At 45.0% G+C, this 20,419-nt stretch overlaps 1 protein-coding gene across 2 annotated transcripts in view; it reads right to left on the minus strand.

The window, feature by feature from the left end:
- Positions 1-20,419, minus strand: part of THOC2 (THO complex subunit 2) — a 1,568,999-nt gene that overhangs the window by 36,005 nt on the left and 1,512,575 nt on the right. For both annotated transcript variants that reach the window (XM_085608126.1, XM_085608125.1), the window contains exons 35-37: positions 17,162-17,228; positions 16,912-17,069; positions 16,620-16,696 (exon numbers count right to left, since the gene is read on the minus strand). In XM_085608126.1, coding sequence (XP_085464252.1) covers positions 16,620-16,696; positions 16,912-17,069; positions 17,162-17,228 — 302 coding nt within the window. The remainder of the gene's footprint in view (positions 1-16,619; positions 16,697-16,911; positions 17,070-17,161; positions 17,229-20,419) is intronic.

Below are 20,419 nucleotides of genomic sequence, written 5' to 3' on the forward strand. Positions count from 1 at the left end.
AAAAACCAGGACATAAAGAAGAAAAAACCTGCCAGATATTGAAAACCTATTTATTAACCCAATAGTCACCGATGCCACCATTTTATACGAACATTAAAAGACACCAGGATGAACCTTTGAAAGAAACAAATGTGCCAACTTTCATTTAGACCTTGCTGGAATACAGTTATCAAAGTTATTAGTTCTGTTTAATCATGCAAATGGTTACCATATATTTTTCACTTACTTTTTCTTAGGATTCCAAAAGGATACCAGAGGCCTACAGAATATGAAATATTTAGATTAACAGTAGGACATTTCCATGCTATCTTTATGGAGTTGTGTTAGTTCCTACCTTACGGAATCATGAGCTATTAAAACACAGATAAACTATGGTAGCTTGTGATGGCAAACACCAAAACAATCAGCAGAAGGCATTTTCTTTAAAACACTAGTGTAAGATTGAAATATATCTTGTTTTTACAAATCATTTTCTCTCCCACAATAAATCTATAGGATGGTTTTGTAGGGACAAATTGGATCACCTTGCATAGCACTACTGACGGTGATTTAAACAGAAAGGGTTGGCAGATGAACAAAAGTGGATACGGCAGGCAAGTAGCCCATCATTCCTGTGGTGATGCCTTTCTTGCCAATAAGAGAAAAAACATCAATATATCCAAGCTTTGCTTTCATAGGATGTATTTGCTCAGCAGCACACAAAGCATCATCTTATCTACCAGCAGCACAGCGGACGGGGCTTGACCTCGTGAGCAGTTCCTGGGTCCAACGCAGCGCTCCAGAGACGGGGTGGCAACGCTGTCAGTCTCCCCTGCCGCCAAACTACAGCATCGGCCGCAGTCGGGGGAGACTACAGCTCCCGTGAGGCTTTGCGAATTCTGCCCACTTCCGCCCACCAGCGCGCCCGGAGGCGCTTCAAAAGGCCAGGCTCCCTCGGTGGAGCGGGGGACATCATCTTATCTACCAGCAGCACAGCGGACGGGGCTTGACCTCGTGAGCAGTTCCTGGGTCCAACGCAGCGCTCCAGAGACGGGGTGGCAACGCTGTCAGTCTCCCCTGCCGCCAAACTACAGCATCGGCCGCAGTCGGGGGAGACTACAGCTCCCGTGAGGCTTTGCGAATTCTGCCCACTTCCGCCCACCAGCGCGCCCGGAGGCGCTTCAAAAGGCCAGGCTCCCTCGGTGGAGCGGGGGACATCATCTTATCTACCAGCAGCACAGCGGACGGGGCTTGACCTCGTGAGCAGTTCCTGGGTCCAACGCAGCGCTCCAGAGACGGGGTGGCAACGCTGTCAGTCTCCCCTGCCGCCAAACTACAGCATCGGCCGCAGTCGGGGGAGACTACAGCTCCCGTGAGGCTTTGCGAATTCTGCCCACTTCCGCCCACCAGCGCGCCCGGAGGCGCTTCAAAAGGCCAGGCTCCCTCCGCGTCGCGTGACGCGCGCGGGCGGTGCCGGGCTGAGCCCGGGCAGAGGGCGGGCAGTCTGTGGCTGTCAGGGGCCAGAGGAGGCCGGGTCGGGCCACCCCCCTTATGCCTGTGACCCGCGGCGGAGACGGCACCTCCCAACACTCTTGCTGGCCCTAACTTAAGGTACTGTGTTGTTACTGTGGGGACCTCTGTCATATTCTTGACCTTTGGTATCTGCACACCAGCTAGCCATCCACTGTGTGGTTGAGTGTGGCCTATGATGGGCAAAAGAAAAATGTCGGATGTGAATGGGGGCGCTGCTAGCCTCACTGGCAGCGTGGCAAAAAGGAATAAGGCCAGAAAGACTTGCAAAAAATCTACGCCCGCTACCGCCTTAGATCGCATAGAATCTTTGGTCGATGATTGTATTTCCATCTTAGACTCAGACTTAATTGCAACGCCCCCACCCCAATTGCCTTCAAACAATCATCGTCCAGGCTCTGTTACCATCCCTCAAATGTTCAGTAAAAATCCCATCTCAAACCAAACAGCGGAAAGGGACGATTTGCAGAGCCATAGTGCCAATTCTATGCTAAACATTGAGGAAGAAAGTCCTTTTGCCCCTGTCGTTAATTTGGCCCCTCTTGACTCTATTGCCATCGTTTGTACAAACCGTTTCGAGGCATTAGCTGATATTGATATTGATAATGTCGAGTCCATTGATAGCATTGTTAGCACTGACGCACTTGTAACATCTAATCCATGTATAGCTCTGGGCTCTGGATCCGGGACTGTGCCAGAAGGGGATGGGCCACATCAAGACCAGTTAGGAGGGGCTGCTTCAGACTCGGGACTAATTATGGAAACCATCAAGGCTCTGAAGCAAGAAATTAGCAATTTAAAAGCACTAATATTGGAATTGCTGTCAACTGCTAAAAAACCTCTTACTCAACCACCGCAATCACTAATCACTTTACCTGCTACTGCTTGTCATCCAAATCTATCAGTATCTCCCCTACTAAATAATGATCCTCGCATACCCACTCTGACTCAACCGCTATCATCATTACTGCAAGCTAGACCAAAGTCTTTACCCATCACTAGAGCTGGGACTAATCCCGCTAATTCCAACATCAAGTCTCGTCCAACTACGAATCCACACACCACGATTAGTCAGCCCTATCTCTCCAAAAAAAATCCAGCTCACGACTTGTCTTTCCCACCTCCCAAAGTGCAAAGACCCGCGGCCACTATACAGCCTATTGTTTACATGGTGGGTGTTCCCACGATCGCTGGGTATGAGGGCGAAGAATCCCTAAAAAATAAGGTCACTCATTGGATCCGTCATGTCAGAGGTTGCCGATCCCTTATAAGAGACGACCTAATAAGGGCCCCCCAGACTTAGATCTAACGACAACCCCACGGATACAATTGAGCTGACCCTAGCTAACCACCTTCTAGCTGATGGCCGTATAGCTCTTGAATATAGATCATCCTCCCGGACTCGTCCTCTATTCAATTTAGACGCTCTCCTACACCAAGCCACGATTCTGCGGGGAGGAGGGGTGGGTTGTCGAACTATGGAGCTGAGGATGTATCCACCTTGGAATATATTGACTGACTAACCCCGGTGATAAACATATCACCAAATCCTTGTAAAGTGCCCTATTGCCCCCAATACCAACAGCAGATTGCCCCTTCCAATACCCTCTTCTGCCACGTCTAGTGGGGTTAGGGGGGAAGGTGGGACTCAACCCGTAGTTTCCATTTCACCTACTATGGATTCTGATACTTTTCTACTTTTAGCTCCAAAAACTGATTTTAAAATTATTTCATGGAATATTGCTGGTTTGAAAGCTAAACTTACATTGCCGGATTGGAATCATTTTATTGCCACTTTCGATATTTGTATATTTCAAGAGACCTGGAGCTTAACACCCTTGTACAAATCCGGTTATACCTGCCACTGTGTCCCTGCAGTATCTACTGGTCGAGGACGTCCTTCGGGAGGCCTTATGATATGGATAAATATTGCCCTTCCCTGTAGAGTTTGTCATGTACAAAGCCCCTCTCCAGATGTGCAGCATATAACCCTGAGTGGGCCGAAAGGGGGGCCTACCATCGAGCTCTTTAATGTATATATCAGAGGCACTCAAGGAGGAACTAAGTCACCTATCGTTACCACCCTGGAAGAGGAGCTTTCCTCTTGTCCCTCCAATTCACTCATTCTGGTCGCTGGAGACCTGAATTGCACATACGAACCCCTCGCCTCCGAAGACATTCTAGAGGTTGAAGAGGAAGATGCCAGGTGGGGGATACCCTCTCTGACAGTTCCTCCAGTGAAGAGATGGATGCCGGTGATAATCCAACTGAATGCCTTGACTCTGGAATTTGGGCTGAGAGCTGCCAATGGTCGACTTTCTTCCGATCTTCATGCAGCATTTACTTTCAACAGAATTTCCAGCCCATCCCGAATCGATTACATTTTGATCGATCGTAGACTCTGGCGTTATGCAGTGGATTTGGTTATAGCCCCTACCACCGATAGCGACCATAATCCCCTGTGCTTAACATTAAAGAACCCATGGCCCATCGACCGACCAATCTCTGACCCTTGTCCCACATTGTCTACTAAAGATATTATCCCATCGAACTGCAAAAGATACCTCAAATGGCCTAAAATTGCACTAGATGAGCAAAAACTTACTTCTATAAAAGAAATACTGCTATCAAAAACTGCAGAACTTAGGCAAGTTTGTGAGGAATCCGATGGGAGTTCAAGGGCCGGGACCATACATGCAGCTACAGTTGAGTCGATTAGGTAATTTTTTATGGTATCCTCTTCCATCAGTAAATTTAATAAACACAAATCGCCTGGTTCCTGGTTCAATTCGGAGTGTAGATCTAGCAGGAAAAAGCTTGCAACTGCCATTAAAACCAAGGATTGCTGCCTAATTAAATCTGCCAGGTCGGTTTATAAGAAGGCCGTGACTAAAGCCAAGTGCACTTGGGAGGAATCTCACTGGTTGGCTTTGAAAATCGCTAGTCTAGCCAAAGATGGAACCACATTTTGGAATCTTTGTAGATACTCGAGAGGCTCTGACCCCAACGCAATTCTGAACCTCTATTCAGGCGAGGACACCCAAAGTTCTAGGGTCTGTCCCTCCACTACTCTGATAGACCCCATTTTGGAGAATTACGATCTTTTTACGGAGGCGGAAGCCTTGACTGCTATTAACAAATTGGTCCCAGCCAAAGCCCCAGGCCCTGATGGCCTCCCTGGTGATCTGTTCCGTTCCGACCCTAAACACTGGGCAGTGTATTTTACCATTTTACTTAACGCACTCCTCAAGGGGTTACCTATCCCTGAGTCATGGAAAGGAGCGGAGGTAATACCAATATTTAAGAAGGGCTCCAGGGAGGACCCGGCCAACTACCGACCAATAAGTCTCATCGATGTTAGCCAGAAGGTGGTTGGCAGGGTTCTGTTGGAGCGTATTCTATCTTGGGCCAATGAGAATAGTGTCTTGTCGCATTATCAGGCTGGGTTCAGACCGAACACGAGCACGATTGACCAGGTCTTTAGGCTGCTATTGTTACACTGGAAGGTTGTCTTGATTGGTAGGGGCAGCCTCCATCTAGCCTTCATAGATCTGAAGTCCGCCTTCGACCTGGTCCCTCGTGATCGTCTTTGGTCTGTTCTCCAGGAAATGGGTGTTCCACCTCCTGTCCTCGACCTTTTGGTCCGGCTTCATGAGAGTAATTTTGCAAGGGTGAGGTGGGGAACCCAGGCCCAGAGAACTGAAAAGATCCCAGTTAACAGAGGAGTCCGCCAGGGCTGTGTATTGGCGCCCACCCTCTTTTCCCTATTTGTGAACGGAGTGGTGAAATTTTTGCAAGATGTACCAGCTGACGCCCCCGCCCTGGCGGGCGAAAAAGTCCCCACTCTCCTCTTTGTGGACGACACCTCCTGATTTCTAAGACACCAGCAGGGTTACAGAAGCTCTTAGATAGATTTCATCTGTTCTGTACACTGAGAGGTCTGGTTATCAACACAACAAAGACCAAGCTTTTTTCCTTGAAATCGCACAAATCACCCAGCGTCCCTATCATGTTTGATGGAACCCCTTTAGAATATGTCAAACTATTTGACTATCTCGGAATCAGAATCTCCGATAGCTTAAGCTGGAGACCCCATATTAACAAGATGCTGCTTAATTACAAACGAGCTACGGGAGCTATTGCCAAAGAACACCGCTCCTCGAGGAGCAAGCCAATCACTCCCGCATTAGTGATCTACCAGGCCAAAGCAGTCGGTTCGGCCATATATGGAGCCGAATTATGGGGTTATGATAATCTTGGAGAAATCACCTTGTCCGAGAATAAATTTTTGAGAGATCTAGTCTCTTTGCCAAGGGGTACCCCATTGAAACCACTCTTTAGTGATTTGGGCAGGTGCTCGATCAAGGATATCGCAAGGCTACGCCCTTTGCTATTCTGGGCTCGCCTATGGCGTACCCCGGAGCTAGCTAAATATACTGAGGGCCTGAGAGAAATTATGAATACTATAGGCTCCCACAAAATAAGCTGGCTCCGCAACATCAAAAAATCCTTTAATCAGCTTTGCTTAAATGATGTCTGGGAGCATGGAGCTCCCGTGAGCAAGGCGGATCTCAAAAGAGCCCACTGGGCTTGGATTGACAATCAGGACCTCAGTAATCCCAAAACAGGCAGGTTAACTGAAGCTTTTTATATTCATAAACAGTCCGTTAGCTTCGAGCCTTACTTTGAATTTATGCAAAAGCCAAGGGACAGATCATTGTACCTCCAGTTCAGATTCGAGATTCTCCCCACTCGAGAGTTTACTAGCAAATGGAAACCTCCCCATCAGACCCCTGACACTTGTTTGAACTGCGTGGAGAAGGTTGAAAGCATAGCCCACATTATGTTTGAATGCCCAGCGTATAAAAACCCGAGAAGAAGATGGCTAGTCCCTGCCTGCCGTCTCCTGGGCATATCAAACTATCGTGTGGCACTACGCATATTTCGAACAGACACAAGCTTGGTGCTAGTCTGTGCTGTGGCCAAATTTCTGGGGTGGTCTTGGATCATTAGAAGTAAACTCCTCAGTTCTATCACATGATCCTGCACAATGCACTTATACTGTCTCTTGTAATCCTATTTTAAACTTTTTAACCTTTTTAATATTGGGACTTTTTCAAATCAGCGATTAAGCTATCAGATTGAGAGCATTTCTACAAATAATGTGATTCGTTGTAAATATTGCTCTTTCGATGAATTGTATGTTTTTTTTATGTTTGTATGTATATGCTTTTATGATATAACCTTTTATCGAAATAAAGCTTTCTGACTGACTGTTATTATAAACCCAATGATTCGAATGAGCTCGGTAGAAGGGTTGCTTTGCTGCAAGAACATCAGACAAGCAAAAACAAATTCAGCTTTTCAGCTCAAACTTCAAGGATAAAGATTGACTGCCTGCAAGTTTAGAATCAAAACATTCTCTTCTGCTGAGAATAGAGGTTCACTTTGCAGGATGCCACTTGACAACTGGCACCGAATGACAGTAGATCTTCCAAAAACATGGGGAGCCCTTACTTCCCATGTTCCTGGATTTTTGTATCACAAGTCTGATTGAAAACAATAGTGCAGGTTAGAAGCCCAATCAACTTGAATAGCATCCCCTAATGACTGCTGCCATGCTTAGCGGAAACAACTATATTGCATTTAATGATTAACTTCAAAGCCAATTTGACCCAGAAAGCACTCTGAAATACATCTATCAGAAGAAGCAGTACATAACGTGAGTAACTTCCTTCAGGATCTAGGGGATGAAATGGCCCTCCCTGCAGACTTGAGATTGAATGTAGTAGTGTCAAGTAAAAGTAAGCTGACTGGCTACCTGGCATGATGTCCAATGCCAAGCTAAACAACCCGTATTTAGTAGCTGCTGCACTCTGTATTCGCCCCGCTAGTCCATATTTATTGTCAATTGCTATTGTTCTCGAAGGCTAACTCGGGCATCACAATCTGACCATAAGTAAACAACTAAAAAATTATAATCTGCACATCGCCCAATCTGGTATAGTATCACTTGTAGCACTCCTTTGCTATGTGTAATATTACCTCAATACTTAAACCTTATTTCCCTTGTTTTTTTCTCCAATCATTCCATGGAATTCAATTATTTTGTATTGTTCGACGTTAACAATGAACAGTATCCAGTAAGGTTTCTTCTTTCAAATGTTTAATTCTTCTAGGTTTCTGTTTCTTCCACATTTAATCTTTCCTTTTTCGCAAACCGTTAACAATCAAGACCCCAATGCATTTTGGGCACCTTGCCCTTTTCAGAGGGTTAATTCAATAAAAAAAATGTTTGTTTTTTTAAAATCATTAGATTTTTCTCCTGAGAAACCAAAAAGAAAACAATACATTTCTTAATTAATGAACTTTAGTTTAGTTACTGTCACTGTTTAGACCACAATTCTTAAAGTTAATTGTTCTCTGATATATACAACTGACTATTTACAATTAGAACATTGTAATGTGGAGCACTCCATTGTAGACAATCGAGTGCTCCGTGCTTCTACGGGCCGGTAAAGGCCCGCAGAGCAACATTCCAATGTTTTACAAAAGCCTCTCGAAGCTCGAGGGGATTTAAATCCCCTCGAGGTTCGAGAAGCCTTTGTTTAATTTATTAGAACATTCTGCCCTCTAGTGGCAGAATGTTCTAATAGCCTTATAGCCCTTCGTAGCAGGGCTATACCGCAATTAAAGTCCCGCTGCTTTTGTTAAAGTCCCTCGCCTTCGGCTCGGGCCTTTAACTCTGCAGCAGGCCTTTAATAGCCGGTATAGCCCGCTACGGCGGGCTATAAGGCTATATTAAGCCCTGTGCGCGCTTATTACTGTCTGGTCAATTCATGTGCTTGTTTGAATTTAAATATTTTGCTGTCAACAAAGTTATCTAGTTGTACGATTACCAAAGAGCTCCTTCCCTTGGCTACCAAAGTTGAGCCTGTGCAGATACACTAGGTATCTGGACAAGGGCTCTATGACAAAGCATGTGTAAGAAAGTGGGTTTCTGTTGCAGTGACCCTCCCCACTTTTTTGCCTGATCACTGATGCACGTTTCCTTGTTGTGCCCTGGGCTCCTGCCAATCAGGTGCCCAGGGCCTGTGTTCCTTCCCTAAAAACTGCCTAACAGCCAAAACCCAATTGGCATCTCTGGTCACCTGTCAGCCCCTGGTAAATGGTACCCTAGGTTCCCAGGGCCTGGTGACCAGAGAAGGCCCCTAAGGGCATCAGCAATTATTGTGCCACCCTTAGAGGCCCTGTACCCTGACCCACACACACTGCCTTTGCAGGCTGAGTGTCTTGGTGCAGAACAAAACGAAGAGTCGACATGGCACATATCCCTGTGTGCCATGCCCACAACACACACTTTCCTGGCATACCTCAGTCACCCCTCTAGCTGGGTGCCCTATGCCAAAGGTGTGGGCACGGTGCATGAGCCCTGTGCCCCTACAGTACCCAGGTCCATTCCTGGGAACTGTAAGTGCAGTGCTGCCATTAAGAGTATATGGTGCTGAGAGGTCGTCAACACGAACTCCACAGCACCATGATGGCTACACTGAAGACTGAGAAGTTTGGTATCAAACTTCTCAGCACATTAAACCCGCACTGATGCCAGTGTGGGATTTACTGTAAGATGCACGACAGAGGGCATCTTAGAGATGCCCCCTGAACCTAACCTACAATCCACGTCTTGTTTGAGGGGCTGCCTAGGCTGCCAAACAGCAGACAGGTTGCTGGACCCCTGGGTAGAGAGCCATCTGCTCTCCTGGGCCTGCAACAATGCACATGCTGGGTGAGGTGCGAAGTCTCCTCCCCCAGGATGGGCAGGAGAAGCTTCAAAGGCATTCAGCCTTTGTGAGCTTCTCCAGGCCACTTGCTGTACCCAGCAACTGGCCCCTACCGGTTCTCAACCCCCTCTCTGGTGGGAAGACTGGCCGGAAACCCCAAGGAAGGACAGGGGGTGTGCCAGCCTCTGCCAACCCCACCCCTCAGGTGGGGGAGGCAAGGTGAAGAACATCCCCGGGCTCTCTCCATCTTGAAGATGGGGAGCCCTGCCCACTCAGGACTAGGCCACTGCCCTCCTCCCACAGGAGAGTGGCAGGATAGGGGGTGTACCCACCCCACGGCAGGGACCCAGTGGTCCCTGCCCCTTAATTTAGTATTTAGGGGCACCCTGAACCTTCCTTCCTCTAATCCCGATTCAACAACAAGCAAGAAGATCAAGAAACCAGAAGACCCACCGTGCAGCTGCTAACAAAAGGACATCAACTGACTTGGCCCCAGCCCTACCGGCCTGTTGAACCTTGAACCTGCTCCTGTGGAACTCCGGCGCCTTCAGTGGTCAGCAACCTCAAAACCCCCGAAGGACCTGACCACCTTGAGACTCTACCAAGACTGGGACTCCCATGAGCAGTGGTTCTGCTCAAAGCAAATTGCTAACCCCTGGCATCAGCCCGGAACCGCGAACCCTGCATACTCTGCACCTGCCAAGCATGGCCTGACGGAGTGAACAAACACCCCGAGGACGTCCCCCAGGTGACTGTGACCCCGAATCCGGCACCCAAGGACTCACCTCGACGCTCCTGACGACGCCTGCAGCCTCAGAACCAGGTACCTCCCCCCAACCGCGATCAACAGAGGGTAAGATTTCCCGACATCAAAAGGCACCCCTGCACCCTGCGGCCCCCTGTGCCCAACTCCTGGGTACCTACCTATCCTCCAACTTACCTCTCGAAGTGGTGGTGGCACCTGAAGAATCTTCGTCCCCAAGCTTGCAGCCTTTGTTCAACCAGGAGCTTTCCCATTGAAACCCATTGAGCGCTCGAAGGCTCAAAAGCACCTTGCACCCAGCCGCCCGAGTGGCCCTGGCAGTGTAACCTCTACTCCAATCTACTTCCCCATTTGCCCTGAGCAAGTGACCAGGAGCCCAGCTCCCACAGCCGCGTGGTCTGCTAGTCAGCAGCCACCAACCAAGGCCCCCCTGCCTCCCATAGGATAACATTGGGCCTAATTCACTCTGCACCCAGCTGCCCCTGTGCCGCTGAGGGTGTAACAACTGTACCTACCTGACCCTGGGAGACCCCGGAGTCTGTGCCCAGAACCTTAACTCTGCCAGTCGAGTACTTACCCAAAAGCAGATAACTCACTTTTCTTCCATAGGGTAACATTGACTGGTTTTCTCTGAAATTTCTTCTAAGTGTGGAGTTTCTAAACTTTAAAATATTCACCTAAAATCAACTGAGTAACGAAAACGGAAATTCTCACCTGCTATTAGGAGAGATCCCAGTGCTGGATCTTGGTGCCCAGCACTGACCCTGAAAAGTACTCACAACCGTACTTACCTCTAACTCAATTTTCTCCCATAGGAAACCATGGACTGTTTTTCTGTGAAATTTCTTCTAAGTGTCGATTTTTCTTTAAAAATCGTACGAACTGTGAAAACCTAATTACTTACCTGTCTTAGATAGATGTTCCAGTACTGCGCCTAGGAGCCCAGCACTGGATTACAAAAGTAATGAGAACATACTTTACCTGTAACTTGAATTTTCTTCCATAGGTAACCATTGACTGTTTTTCTATGAAATTTCTTCTAAGTGTCGATTTTGCAAACTTATAAAAATTCCTTAAAAATCGCCTGTATAGCTTAAACGCAGTTTCTCAATTGCTTACAGGTGGTACACTAGTGCTGGATCTAGGATCCAACACTGACCTAGAAAAGTAACCATAACCCCACTTACCGGCTAAGTGAATTTCCTTCCATAAGATAACATTGGTAATTTGATCAGAAAAAGTTTCAAAGTATCAACTTTTAAAATAGCAAAATATTGCTTAAAAATCACAACAGTAACTGAAACGAATTCACTCACTTGTTTCCAAGAACTGTCCCAGGACTGAATCGAGGATCCAGTCCTAGAAGTTAGAAAAGTAATCTTGAAAGTAATCAATTGCATATAACTTAAAATTCCCATTGAGCTCAATGTATTATTGTGTTTAAAACTGTGTTGCCTATTGCAACAAACTGTAACTATTACCTCCACAAGTCAATTGCCTATTGCAAAGTATTTAACTAAATCATCTCATTCTGAGAAAGTATATTTTAATACCTATTGTTGGTTCTAAAATAAAGCAGACATATATTTTTTATATAAACCATTGGCCTAGAGTTCAGTTATTGAGTGTGAGAGACCATTTGCTGACAGTGTGTACAACAAATGCTTTACACTGTCCTCTGATACTGCCTTACTGCTCGACCAATCTACCCCTTTAGAGAGTAAGGTTATATCTAACTTTAGCCTCTGCCAAACCTCTGGGGACTGTGGACTCTGTACACACTGTACCTTTTTGGGAACAGTATATACAGAGCCACTTTCCCACAGCATGCCACTTGGAATTCCAGTGGGTGAGAGTCCTTTTGATACTATAGGGTGATCCCCCTGGGCTGGTATGGAGAGGTAGGCTGAGCATGGTAAGGGTTGCCTCCTGTTTTTGTAAGGTTAGATGTTTGGGAAGGTGAGCAAACCCTGTATCACTTCTCACACCCGGTTTCTTGGAACATAGATGTATTTTTTAAGTGCTGCAAGATCCCTGGTGATGACAGGAATATTTGCTGGTCTCAGTGTCATGTCCTTTTTTGGGATTAGAGGGAGTAGATAATTTTTAAGGAGATCCTGCACTTTTATAACATTTTCAGATCTTCTGTTTTGCAGTCTCTTTTTGGGCTTGATGCTAGTGGATATTTTCTCCAATTTGATGCAATATTTATATTTTTCTATATTTAATACCTATATGTGGAAATTATTCTTCACTCTCAGTGGAGCCTTTCTAATCTGTATCCTACTGGTGTTACGTATTGGGGGGGGGTCACCTGAATGTGTAATTCGCTTTAAGTACCAAATCCCGCTATGGACTGCCTCCTACCTCTTGCTCTGGGCCATAGAGTCACTCCTTTGAGGCGCTTGTTGAAACTGTGGACTTGCTCCTTGATTTCCTGCTCACTGATAGGAATGGCTTTGCTGCTGTTGTTGGAAGTCAGGCCTCACTATAGGTCAATGAATACTAAGTGTACCAGTATCCACGATTTGACCAAGCAGGCTGTCTCCTGTAAAAGGCATGCTGATCGCAGTTGCTTGGTGTTCAGATTTGAAGCTTGAGACATTGAGCCACCCATGTCTCTTTAAAGTGGTGCCAGTACTTATCTGTCTGCTGGTTTTGCCTGCAACATTTTAGGCATGTGTGGGGGATTTGCTTTCCCGTCTTGGATCACAGCTTAGTCCTCTTTCTAAACTGTTCTGGCAAATGCTGTAAGAGATCCTCAATCTCTTTCGAATGCTGAGCAGGGCTTTAGAGTTGATGATGTACCACTGGGTAGATGCTTCTGTCTACTTTCTCCGACATTTTGCTCTATCTGACCGCTGATGGTCCTGCGGATATAGGAACTTTAGCTCTCTCCTTAACTGTGGACACTATAAAGGAGTCAGCCAGCCTGCTTGTCTTAATGCATACTGAGTCTTAGCTTAAAGATCTGTACTTCTCCAATTTTGGGAAGGCCACCTTCAAACAAGCTTGTTCTTGAAAGGTGTCCTTACCATAGTCTAAACAAGCATCTGCAATGCAATCGGTCTCACCTTTGGGACCTTATGTGTATTTAGCTATGCAGCACATTAGCCTGGGTGCTGAAACATCTACTGTTTTTTAACATGTAGAGAACATAAGCATCAAACTGCGTGACACGCCAGGTATGGGAACACATGGAGAGAAATATTGCCTTTCCGGGGAAATGGTATAGTCCAAAGCTCTGTTTTTAATATAAAATCAGGGCCTTCGGTGGGCATGTCACGGAAAATACAAGATTTGGAAAATAATATTGTCGTCTACGGGTGCTCATGGAAGGCAATTTCTATGGACTGGAATCTAGAGAATGCTAAAGTGATTCTGGCATTTTACTGACCTCTGCTTGTCGTTTTCAATCAAGACAGTTAAATAGAGGCATTTGAACAGAAAAAAAGTCCCTAAGCGGAAGCAGACAAGTCCTAGGGATGATCTCCAGAGCCCACAAAGTACATATAAGTATATACTAAAGTATATACAAGAGGTCTCGAATGCTGAACCTAAAAAAACACTAAGGGACATGGGTAGGAAATGGTTCCTCTCTAGATAGGTGAAGATTTTTCAGGAGGAAGCAAGTGTCCACTTGTTCATTCTACTGCTACACCTCTAGGTATCTGCAGCTCTCTTGACCATTGCATTGTACGGAGGAAATTCACCTGGAGGTGAGGGTTGTGACAGACATCAATCCAGTTCCTCCTCCAGAGAGTGATCTTTCGCCTCCTGCCATGTGTCTTCTTCCACAGGAGAGCCATCTCTAATGAGGGTTGTTAAAATTTCTACTAAAATTCATTCTATTACTCATTTGGCTCTGTTGTTGCAGGAGGAGCATCTACGTTTATTGGCATGTCAGTGGGTCTCTTGGGTATCTTTAGAACACATTCTATATGGTTTAAGAGATTTGCTGAACCTTTCTCTGCAGCAACATTGCCATTTCACTTTTGAGATATTCATCGCTTGCTTTTCAACGGATGTCTGCTCGAATCATCATTGACATTATGTCTGTCTCCAAAATGTAACACCTTTTTGACTGCTTTCCTTATCTACCATCAACCCAGAGCTCTCTAGCTTGCTTCAGAACTGAACAGCAGAAAAGAATAATCTTTGATGGAGAACACTTACTGAGGCACTAGGGGTTTACAATCAAAGTGACAGGTGGTAAACACAGCGTCTTTCCTGATTGATGCCAATATTGGGGGAGTGAAGAAGGGAAAATATGGACATTTCTAGACTCAACTACTAGATGGTGGAATAGTGCACAGCAATTGAATCCAGAAAAGAAGCATGCTGTAAAAAATACGCATCTGTGAAGTGTACTCTAGGCTTTGCTGGAATTGGCTTCCATCAGTAATTATTACATCATGTGACGGGGCTAGGGACTTGACAGAGATGGACTCGCATGTTTGGCCTTATTGGATCCAAGACCCCTCTATACCCCTTTGTGTTCTTACACAGGCTGGCGAGGAATCCGAACGAGCGAAAGAATGGACTTCCTACCCGCAGCGAGACTGGAGTCAAGAAATGGTACCGGGTGCCTTTAAGAAGGGAATCCCTTGGGACGAGACTCCTCCCCTGGATGACGTGTCCTGTAGCGGGACTTCAAAGGAGGTCAGGAACGGGAAGAGTGGACGGCGTTTCCCCGGAGTTGGAGTGCGAGTTGGAGTGGAGGAGAAGAGCGGCGGTGAGCGAAGAGGAGTACGGAACATCGGAGGAGAGCGGGGTGGAGTGGCGGAAGGAGAGTCGAGAGAAGAGAGCGGCGGAGCTAAGAGCAGACACCGAAGAGCCGACGGGAGCTGAGAACGACAAGCCAGGAGGCCAACGATCCCGCGAGGCGCCCTGCCACGTTCCCAGGGAAGGAGCGTGGCTGGAGCAGGTATGGGGGAGAGTGGCAGGCTGGGTGGGGAGGGGAAAAGCCTTGTAAATACGTCACAGATACGGTTCGACACACGTCATCACCCCCTTTACCAAACCCCCCCCCTGAGCACTTAGACACCTCCGAGAAGTTTGCTGCACGGTGTCCTTCACTCCCGGCCCCTACACTTCTGATTGCTGGGCAACCACGCCTAATACGTACTTTTCTTTTCCTTTTGGGGCAATACCGGGGAAGAGAGACCAGACCGGACCGAAGAGGAGGAGAGCACGACAGCGAGTCTCCAGTCCCTGAACACTGCAGAGCCCCATCTACTCCTAGCCCGAGGAACAATTTACTGTAAACACCTGGCAATAAACCGAGCACATAAATACAGTTCCTCCTTGTGCATCGTTTCTGTCACCCCGAACCCACTACACATCAGTAACATATTTTGACAATAATAATGTTTGATCACCTACAAGGGTTCAAGATAAGAGCACTTGACCTTCCCTCTTCAGAATAAACAAATTTGATCTCATTGAGTATAGTTGTCCTGGTATATCTGTGAGCCCTTCAGAAATATTATGGAGGACTTCTGAGGAACCAGGAGTGGAGAGACATTCTTGCTGATGCAGACCACATCTGCTACACAACACGAATCATGCATCAACCCAATACTTCTCCTCTAACTTATTCAATGTTTTATTATAAATTATATGACTTATGTGTTCTCTTGGCCTGAATTACTTGCAATACTGTGTGGAATTGCTCTTATCAGACAGAACATTTACACATTTTCAACACAGCATGTATATGCTATGTAAGTGGCTATTGTGGTTGCTCTCAAACCTTCAACTTTACGCTAGACGCATTATGCAGAACAGAACATGAGCTTCCAGTGGACAAGGCATGCCTTATGGATGCTAATGAAATTCTCCACCCAAAAAAGCAACACACAAGACCACATTCTACATATTAGATACGATGTATGGCACACATTCAACACTGTACAGGTATGCCATAAGATCGGTATTAAAAGCTTGGTACTAATCCTTTAGAAGCACACGTAAATCATACTCCAGATCACCCTACACATCCTCTCAGCTCAAATATGCCATAGAGTAGAATAGCACTGAGGAGTTCACAACAGATCAACAACAAATCAATAGATAACATCACCAAATCAATTAGTGAAACACACCAATTGCAATCAACAAAAGATCCACTGATACACTACGGATGTGAGCTCATAAACAACTACTGCTGGTTCTGTCAACATCCACAAAAATCACCATTACCATAAGGTGCCAAACAAAAGGCAGAAAGTGCATAATAAAAATACAGTTAGGACAACACAAAAAAGGTGGAATATCATGTCTGAGCAGATGCTGCTTTGAACTTGAAAAAACAGGAGGTTTTAAATTGAGATCACATTAAAGCAACCGACAGATGAGTCCATCCTACAATCTACTTGATAATGGGGATTAAGGCAAATTGACGTGCCTCCCTTGCTAGTGAATTGTAAGGTTATATAGCCGCTTATGAACATCTACAATTTATGGACCTTTGAAAACGCATGGCTAGACAAATACAGAACGTTACATACAGCGTGGATTGTTGTTTACTGTAGACACATCAAACATTAGTTTTTAAAGGATATTGCTTCTTCTCTTCTTTTCCTCCTGCACTGTCACGTTTTTCCTTCTTTTCAGATTTCTCTTTGTCGTGTCTTGATTCCTGCACGAACACATACATCTAATAAGTGTCTATGCTTTTGCCACAGCTATATAATAAAATCACATATACAACCTTATAGCTGGGAAGTTTATATAATTTTTTTTTACAATGTTTCAAAGTGATAAATAGCAGTAAGACTGTTACCCATAAAATTACTTGGCTATGGTATTACTACGCTGCATAAAATGCCAGCAGAAAAGAAAAATATACTGCACCTTCTTACTGCCAGACGAACTTTTTTCCATCTTCTCAAGCTTGATTGAATCACCTTTTTCTTTACTTGATGATTTTGATTTACTCTTTTCTCTCTCCTTCTCACTTGAATGAGGTGAACCAGATGGACTTTCACTTTTACTGTGTTTTGAAAAACCACCTATAAAGTGAAGTGCACAAAGAGTGAAACTAATGGCCAAGTGGAATGACAGCCATAAGCTATATTACAAAAAAAATGCTTGAAAGACTTACTTGTCCCATTTTCTTCTTTACGGCGCTTTGATTCTAGCAGCACCTCACGTTCATTGTTTGAATGATCCTGAAGTCAAATTAAAAAAACACACACGTCATTCAGCAATGTCATTTATTTATTATGTCATATACTAAAATAATAAGAAATCAGACAGTAAAAGCCTGCATAGCAATGATATACGGGCCAACTGTATAGAATAATGTATGTTCTCTCATGATGTGCTCTCTATAGGTCCACACATTAAAAGGTTACTTCTCAGTAGATTAACTGCCGCAGTTTTGACACAGGTTTCAAAGAGGGGGAATTATTACCATGCGTGTCAACTCCTCATGCATCTTCTCCTTATTCTAGTCACGTATGTGCTTGATATTCCAGCAAGCAGTCCAGAAACATGGACACGCCGTGTGAATCTGCAGACTACTTATGTTGAAAAATTAACCAGTAATCCTTTCTGAGTTTGATTTGCAGAGTTTCCCATTATTAACCAAAGTCTAGAAATTACTACTGTTTTTAACTGGGCATAAGTACTGATGTACAAGATGCAGAGAATCTTGCCATTGTTATACCTTGTTTGCTCTTCCATCACAATTGACCATGGCATTTTGAATACCAGGAAGATCAGTAAAAGACTGTCAGCTCCATAAAACCCTTTGGCCAGTTACCTGCAGAGTATGCTTGGGTCATTACACAATGGAATTTTATTTGATAAACTGTGGGATTAACCATAGCTCCTCCCTACTGTTCATTTTATGTTTGACCCATCTAATATCATACAAAGGTTTTAATGTCCACTTCTACAGCATTACCAGGAGCACTGACATACTAATGGATTAAACATTATAAGCGAAGACCACCTACACAAAGAACTCCTTAAATTATATTTGCTCAATAGCACGTCCTAATATACGGCAATAGCATAATTTCTTTCTAGAGGAAATCTGCTCAACAGTGCAGTGCTCTATATAAATGATCATAATCTCTACTTTTTAGTTGACTCCATTATCTGAGCTCTGAACCTTCCATTGTTGTACCACAGAACAGGTGGATACTTTAACTGCAGATTTTTCACCTTTCGAAAATTCCTCAAAGCCAGACTGGATTAGGAAACTATTCATAGCAGTGCTCCAGTGCGCCTATAGATGGCATGTGTGGCTCTGCATATAGATTGTTCCTCCCCAGAAGTGATGGGCGAGAGCTGGATACAAACGCCACCCCTGTGCGCTGATGTTATTATAGTATTAACAATTGCTAGTACGCATAGTCTTGGGACCTTTTTAGTCTGACTAAAATGTCTTAATGGACAGAGCAGGCAAAATGCAAGGCAATAGTGGTAAGTAAATGTGTGCAACAACACGATGTTGCAGCCTGGCATACATCAAGGACAGGCACACAATGTGTGCCAACGCAGGGGTCACAGCTTTAGCCCTAGAGGACCTTCTGGAAGCTGTTTCTTTGGCCAAGTCGCAGCACATCTTAATACAGACATCTCTCCACTTCAACATAGTGCTTTTTGCCTAGCCTTCACTTTATTCAGCCCGAGAGACCCGCAGAAAAAGCTGATAGACCATCCAATGTTCTTTGATAAAACAGCTTTAAAAGCTTACAGCTCTTTTGGGGTCCAACCAATGGAGTTTCTCCTTTTCTTTCGAATAGTGAGGTAGGACAAAGAATGCTGGAAGGGTGATGAATTTCCCAACATGAACAATAGTAATTACTTTTGGAAAGGATACCAGCCGATTCCTTAAAACATCAGGATCATGGCGCCTATGTGCTGGAAACGTTGCAGCAGAGGAGAAGCTCTGAACTCCATCGTATCCAGGATCATTCCAAAAAAAGAAGCCTCGGAGAAGAAGTCAGGTAGGACTACCGCTCATTGATAGAAAATAGATACAATTTCAAGATGTTCGCTTTACAGAGATGGCCCAAGACTGCCTGGCAACTGCTTGTAAGGCTAAAAGTGAGCAAAGCATACTGAAAATACTCCTTGCTTACCTTGAGGCATAGACAACAAAAGCGGGACTGCAGAACTGCTGTATGGAAATATGCATCCTGCAGATCCAAAGAGACTATCCAGGTGCCTGAACCCAGAGTACACAGGATCAGTGAGGGCCTGTGTAATGACATACCCGTGTATGTGCAACTACGTACAATAGTCACAGTTTAAAAAAAATATATATATAATTGCGTGACAGCACTTAAGAGAAATGGGCTGGAGGTCTTGGAAAGCGGTACAAAACCTGACACTGAACCAATAGAAGTGGCAGTCCAGTTGTAAATCAAGCTACTTTTCTGGGAAGAATAGACGTATTGCAATGAAGGACACTATCCTTCACTAACAAGCCAGTGGAGTCGTAGTGTTAGTGTTGTAGTTGTTTCCACCGGGTACTCTGACAACACTATGCAAGGTGTCGCTGATGGGCTGCGGCCCTGCTATCGACCGAAGGTGAAGAACGGCCATATTACAGGCACCGACCCGTGACGAAGTAAACGAGGGAGACGGTAAGGAATGTTAAAGGAGGGGTCTTATTATTGGATCAGGGGCATTGTAGTATTATTTTGGTCATTGTTAGTGGGACAGAATCGCCATGAAACTGCGATTTAGGGCATTTTATGACTACATTACCTAGTTTAATATAATGACCAGTAACTGCTCAGCATGCCTTTATAATACGTTTTTTAGGACACTGGGCAGTATGATTCATTGACAAGGAGAAATGGGGACACATACATGACACTTCTACGCATTCTGTCCGCGTTGTACGGTAAATATCACTGAGAGAGTCTTAGGATGATTACATATAATTATACAAATCAATGTGGGGCTCGTATGTCAATACATATAAGGGCAATGCACCCTATTCCCCTCAGTCTATGACACTACGCCTGGTCTTAGAAAACAACTTAAAAAACAGGATACTCTTAAAAAACAGAATAAATCTATTTATAGTCCACACCAGATATGACGTTTGTGGTGCCTATATAGGTACACTAAGGCTTGCTGATGTCAGTTACATTTTGTGACTTTCCACGTCAGAAACACAGAGCCATCAAGAATGCTGACCACTGGTCTTGAAAACTAGGGCCCTGAAAGGGAAGTACCCTGTCCCTAGAAATCCATTCATAGAGTGGGAAGGATGGGTGGGTTGGTAAGGAATCTGCACCTAGATAGAGTCTATACCAGATAAGGCATTCCTGAAGGTAAGTACCTTATTCATCTGATAGAGACTTCTAGCTGCAGATTACTTACCTCAGAATAG

This window comes from Triturus cristatus, chromosome 5_2, assembly GCF_964204655.1.
Source record: "Triturus cristatus chromosome 5_2, aTriCri1.1, whole genome shotgun sequence".
NCBI classification, from domain to species: Eukaryota; Metazoa; Chordata; class Amphibia; order Caudata; family Salamandridae; genus Triturus; species Triturus cristatus.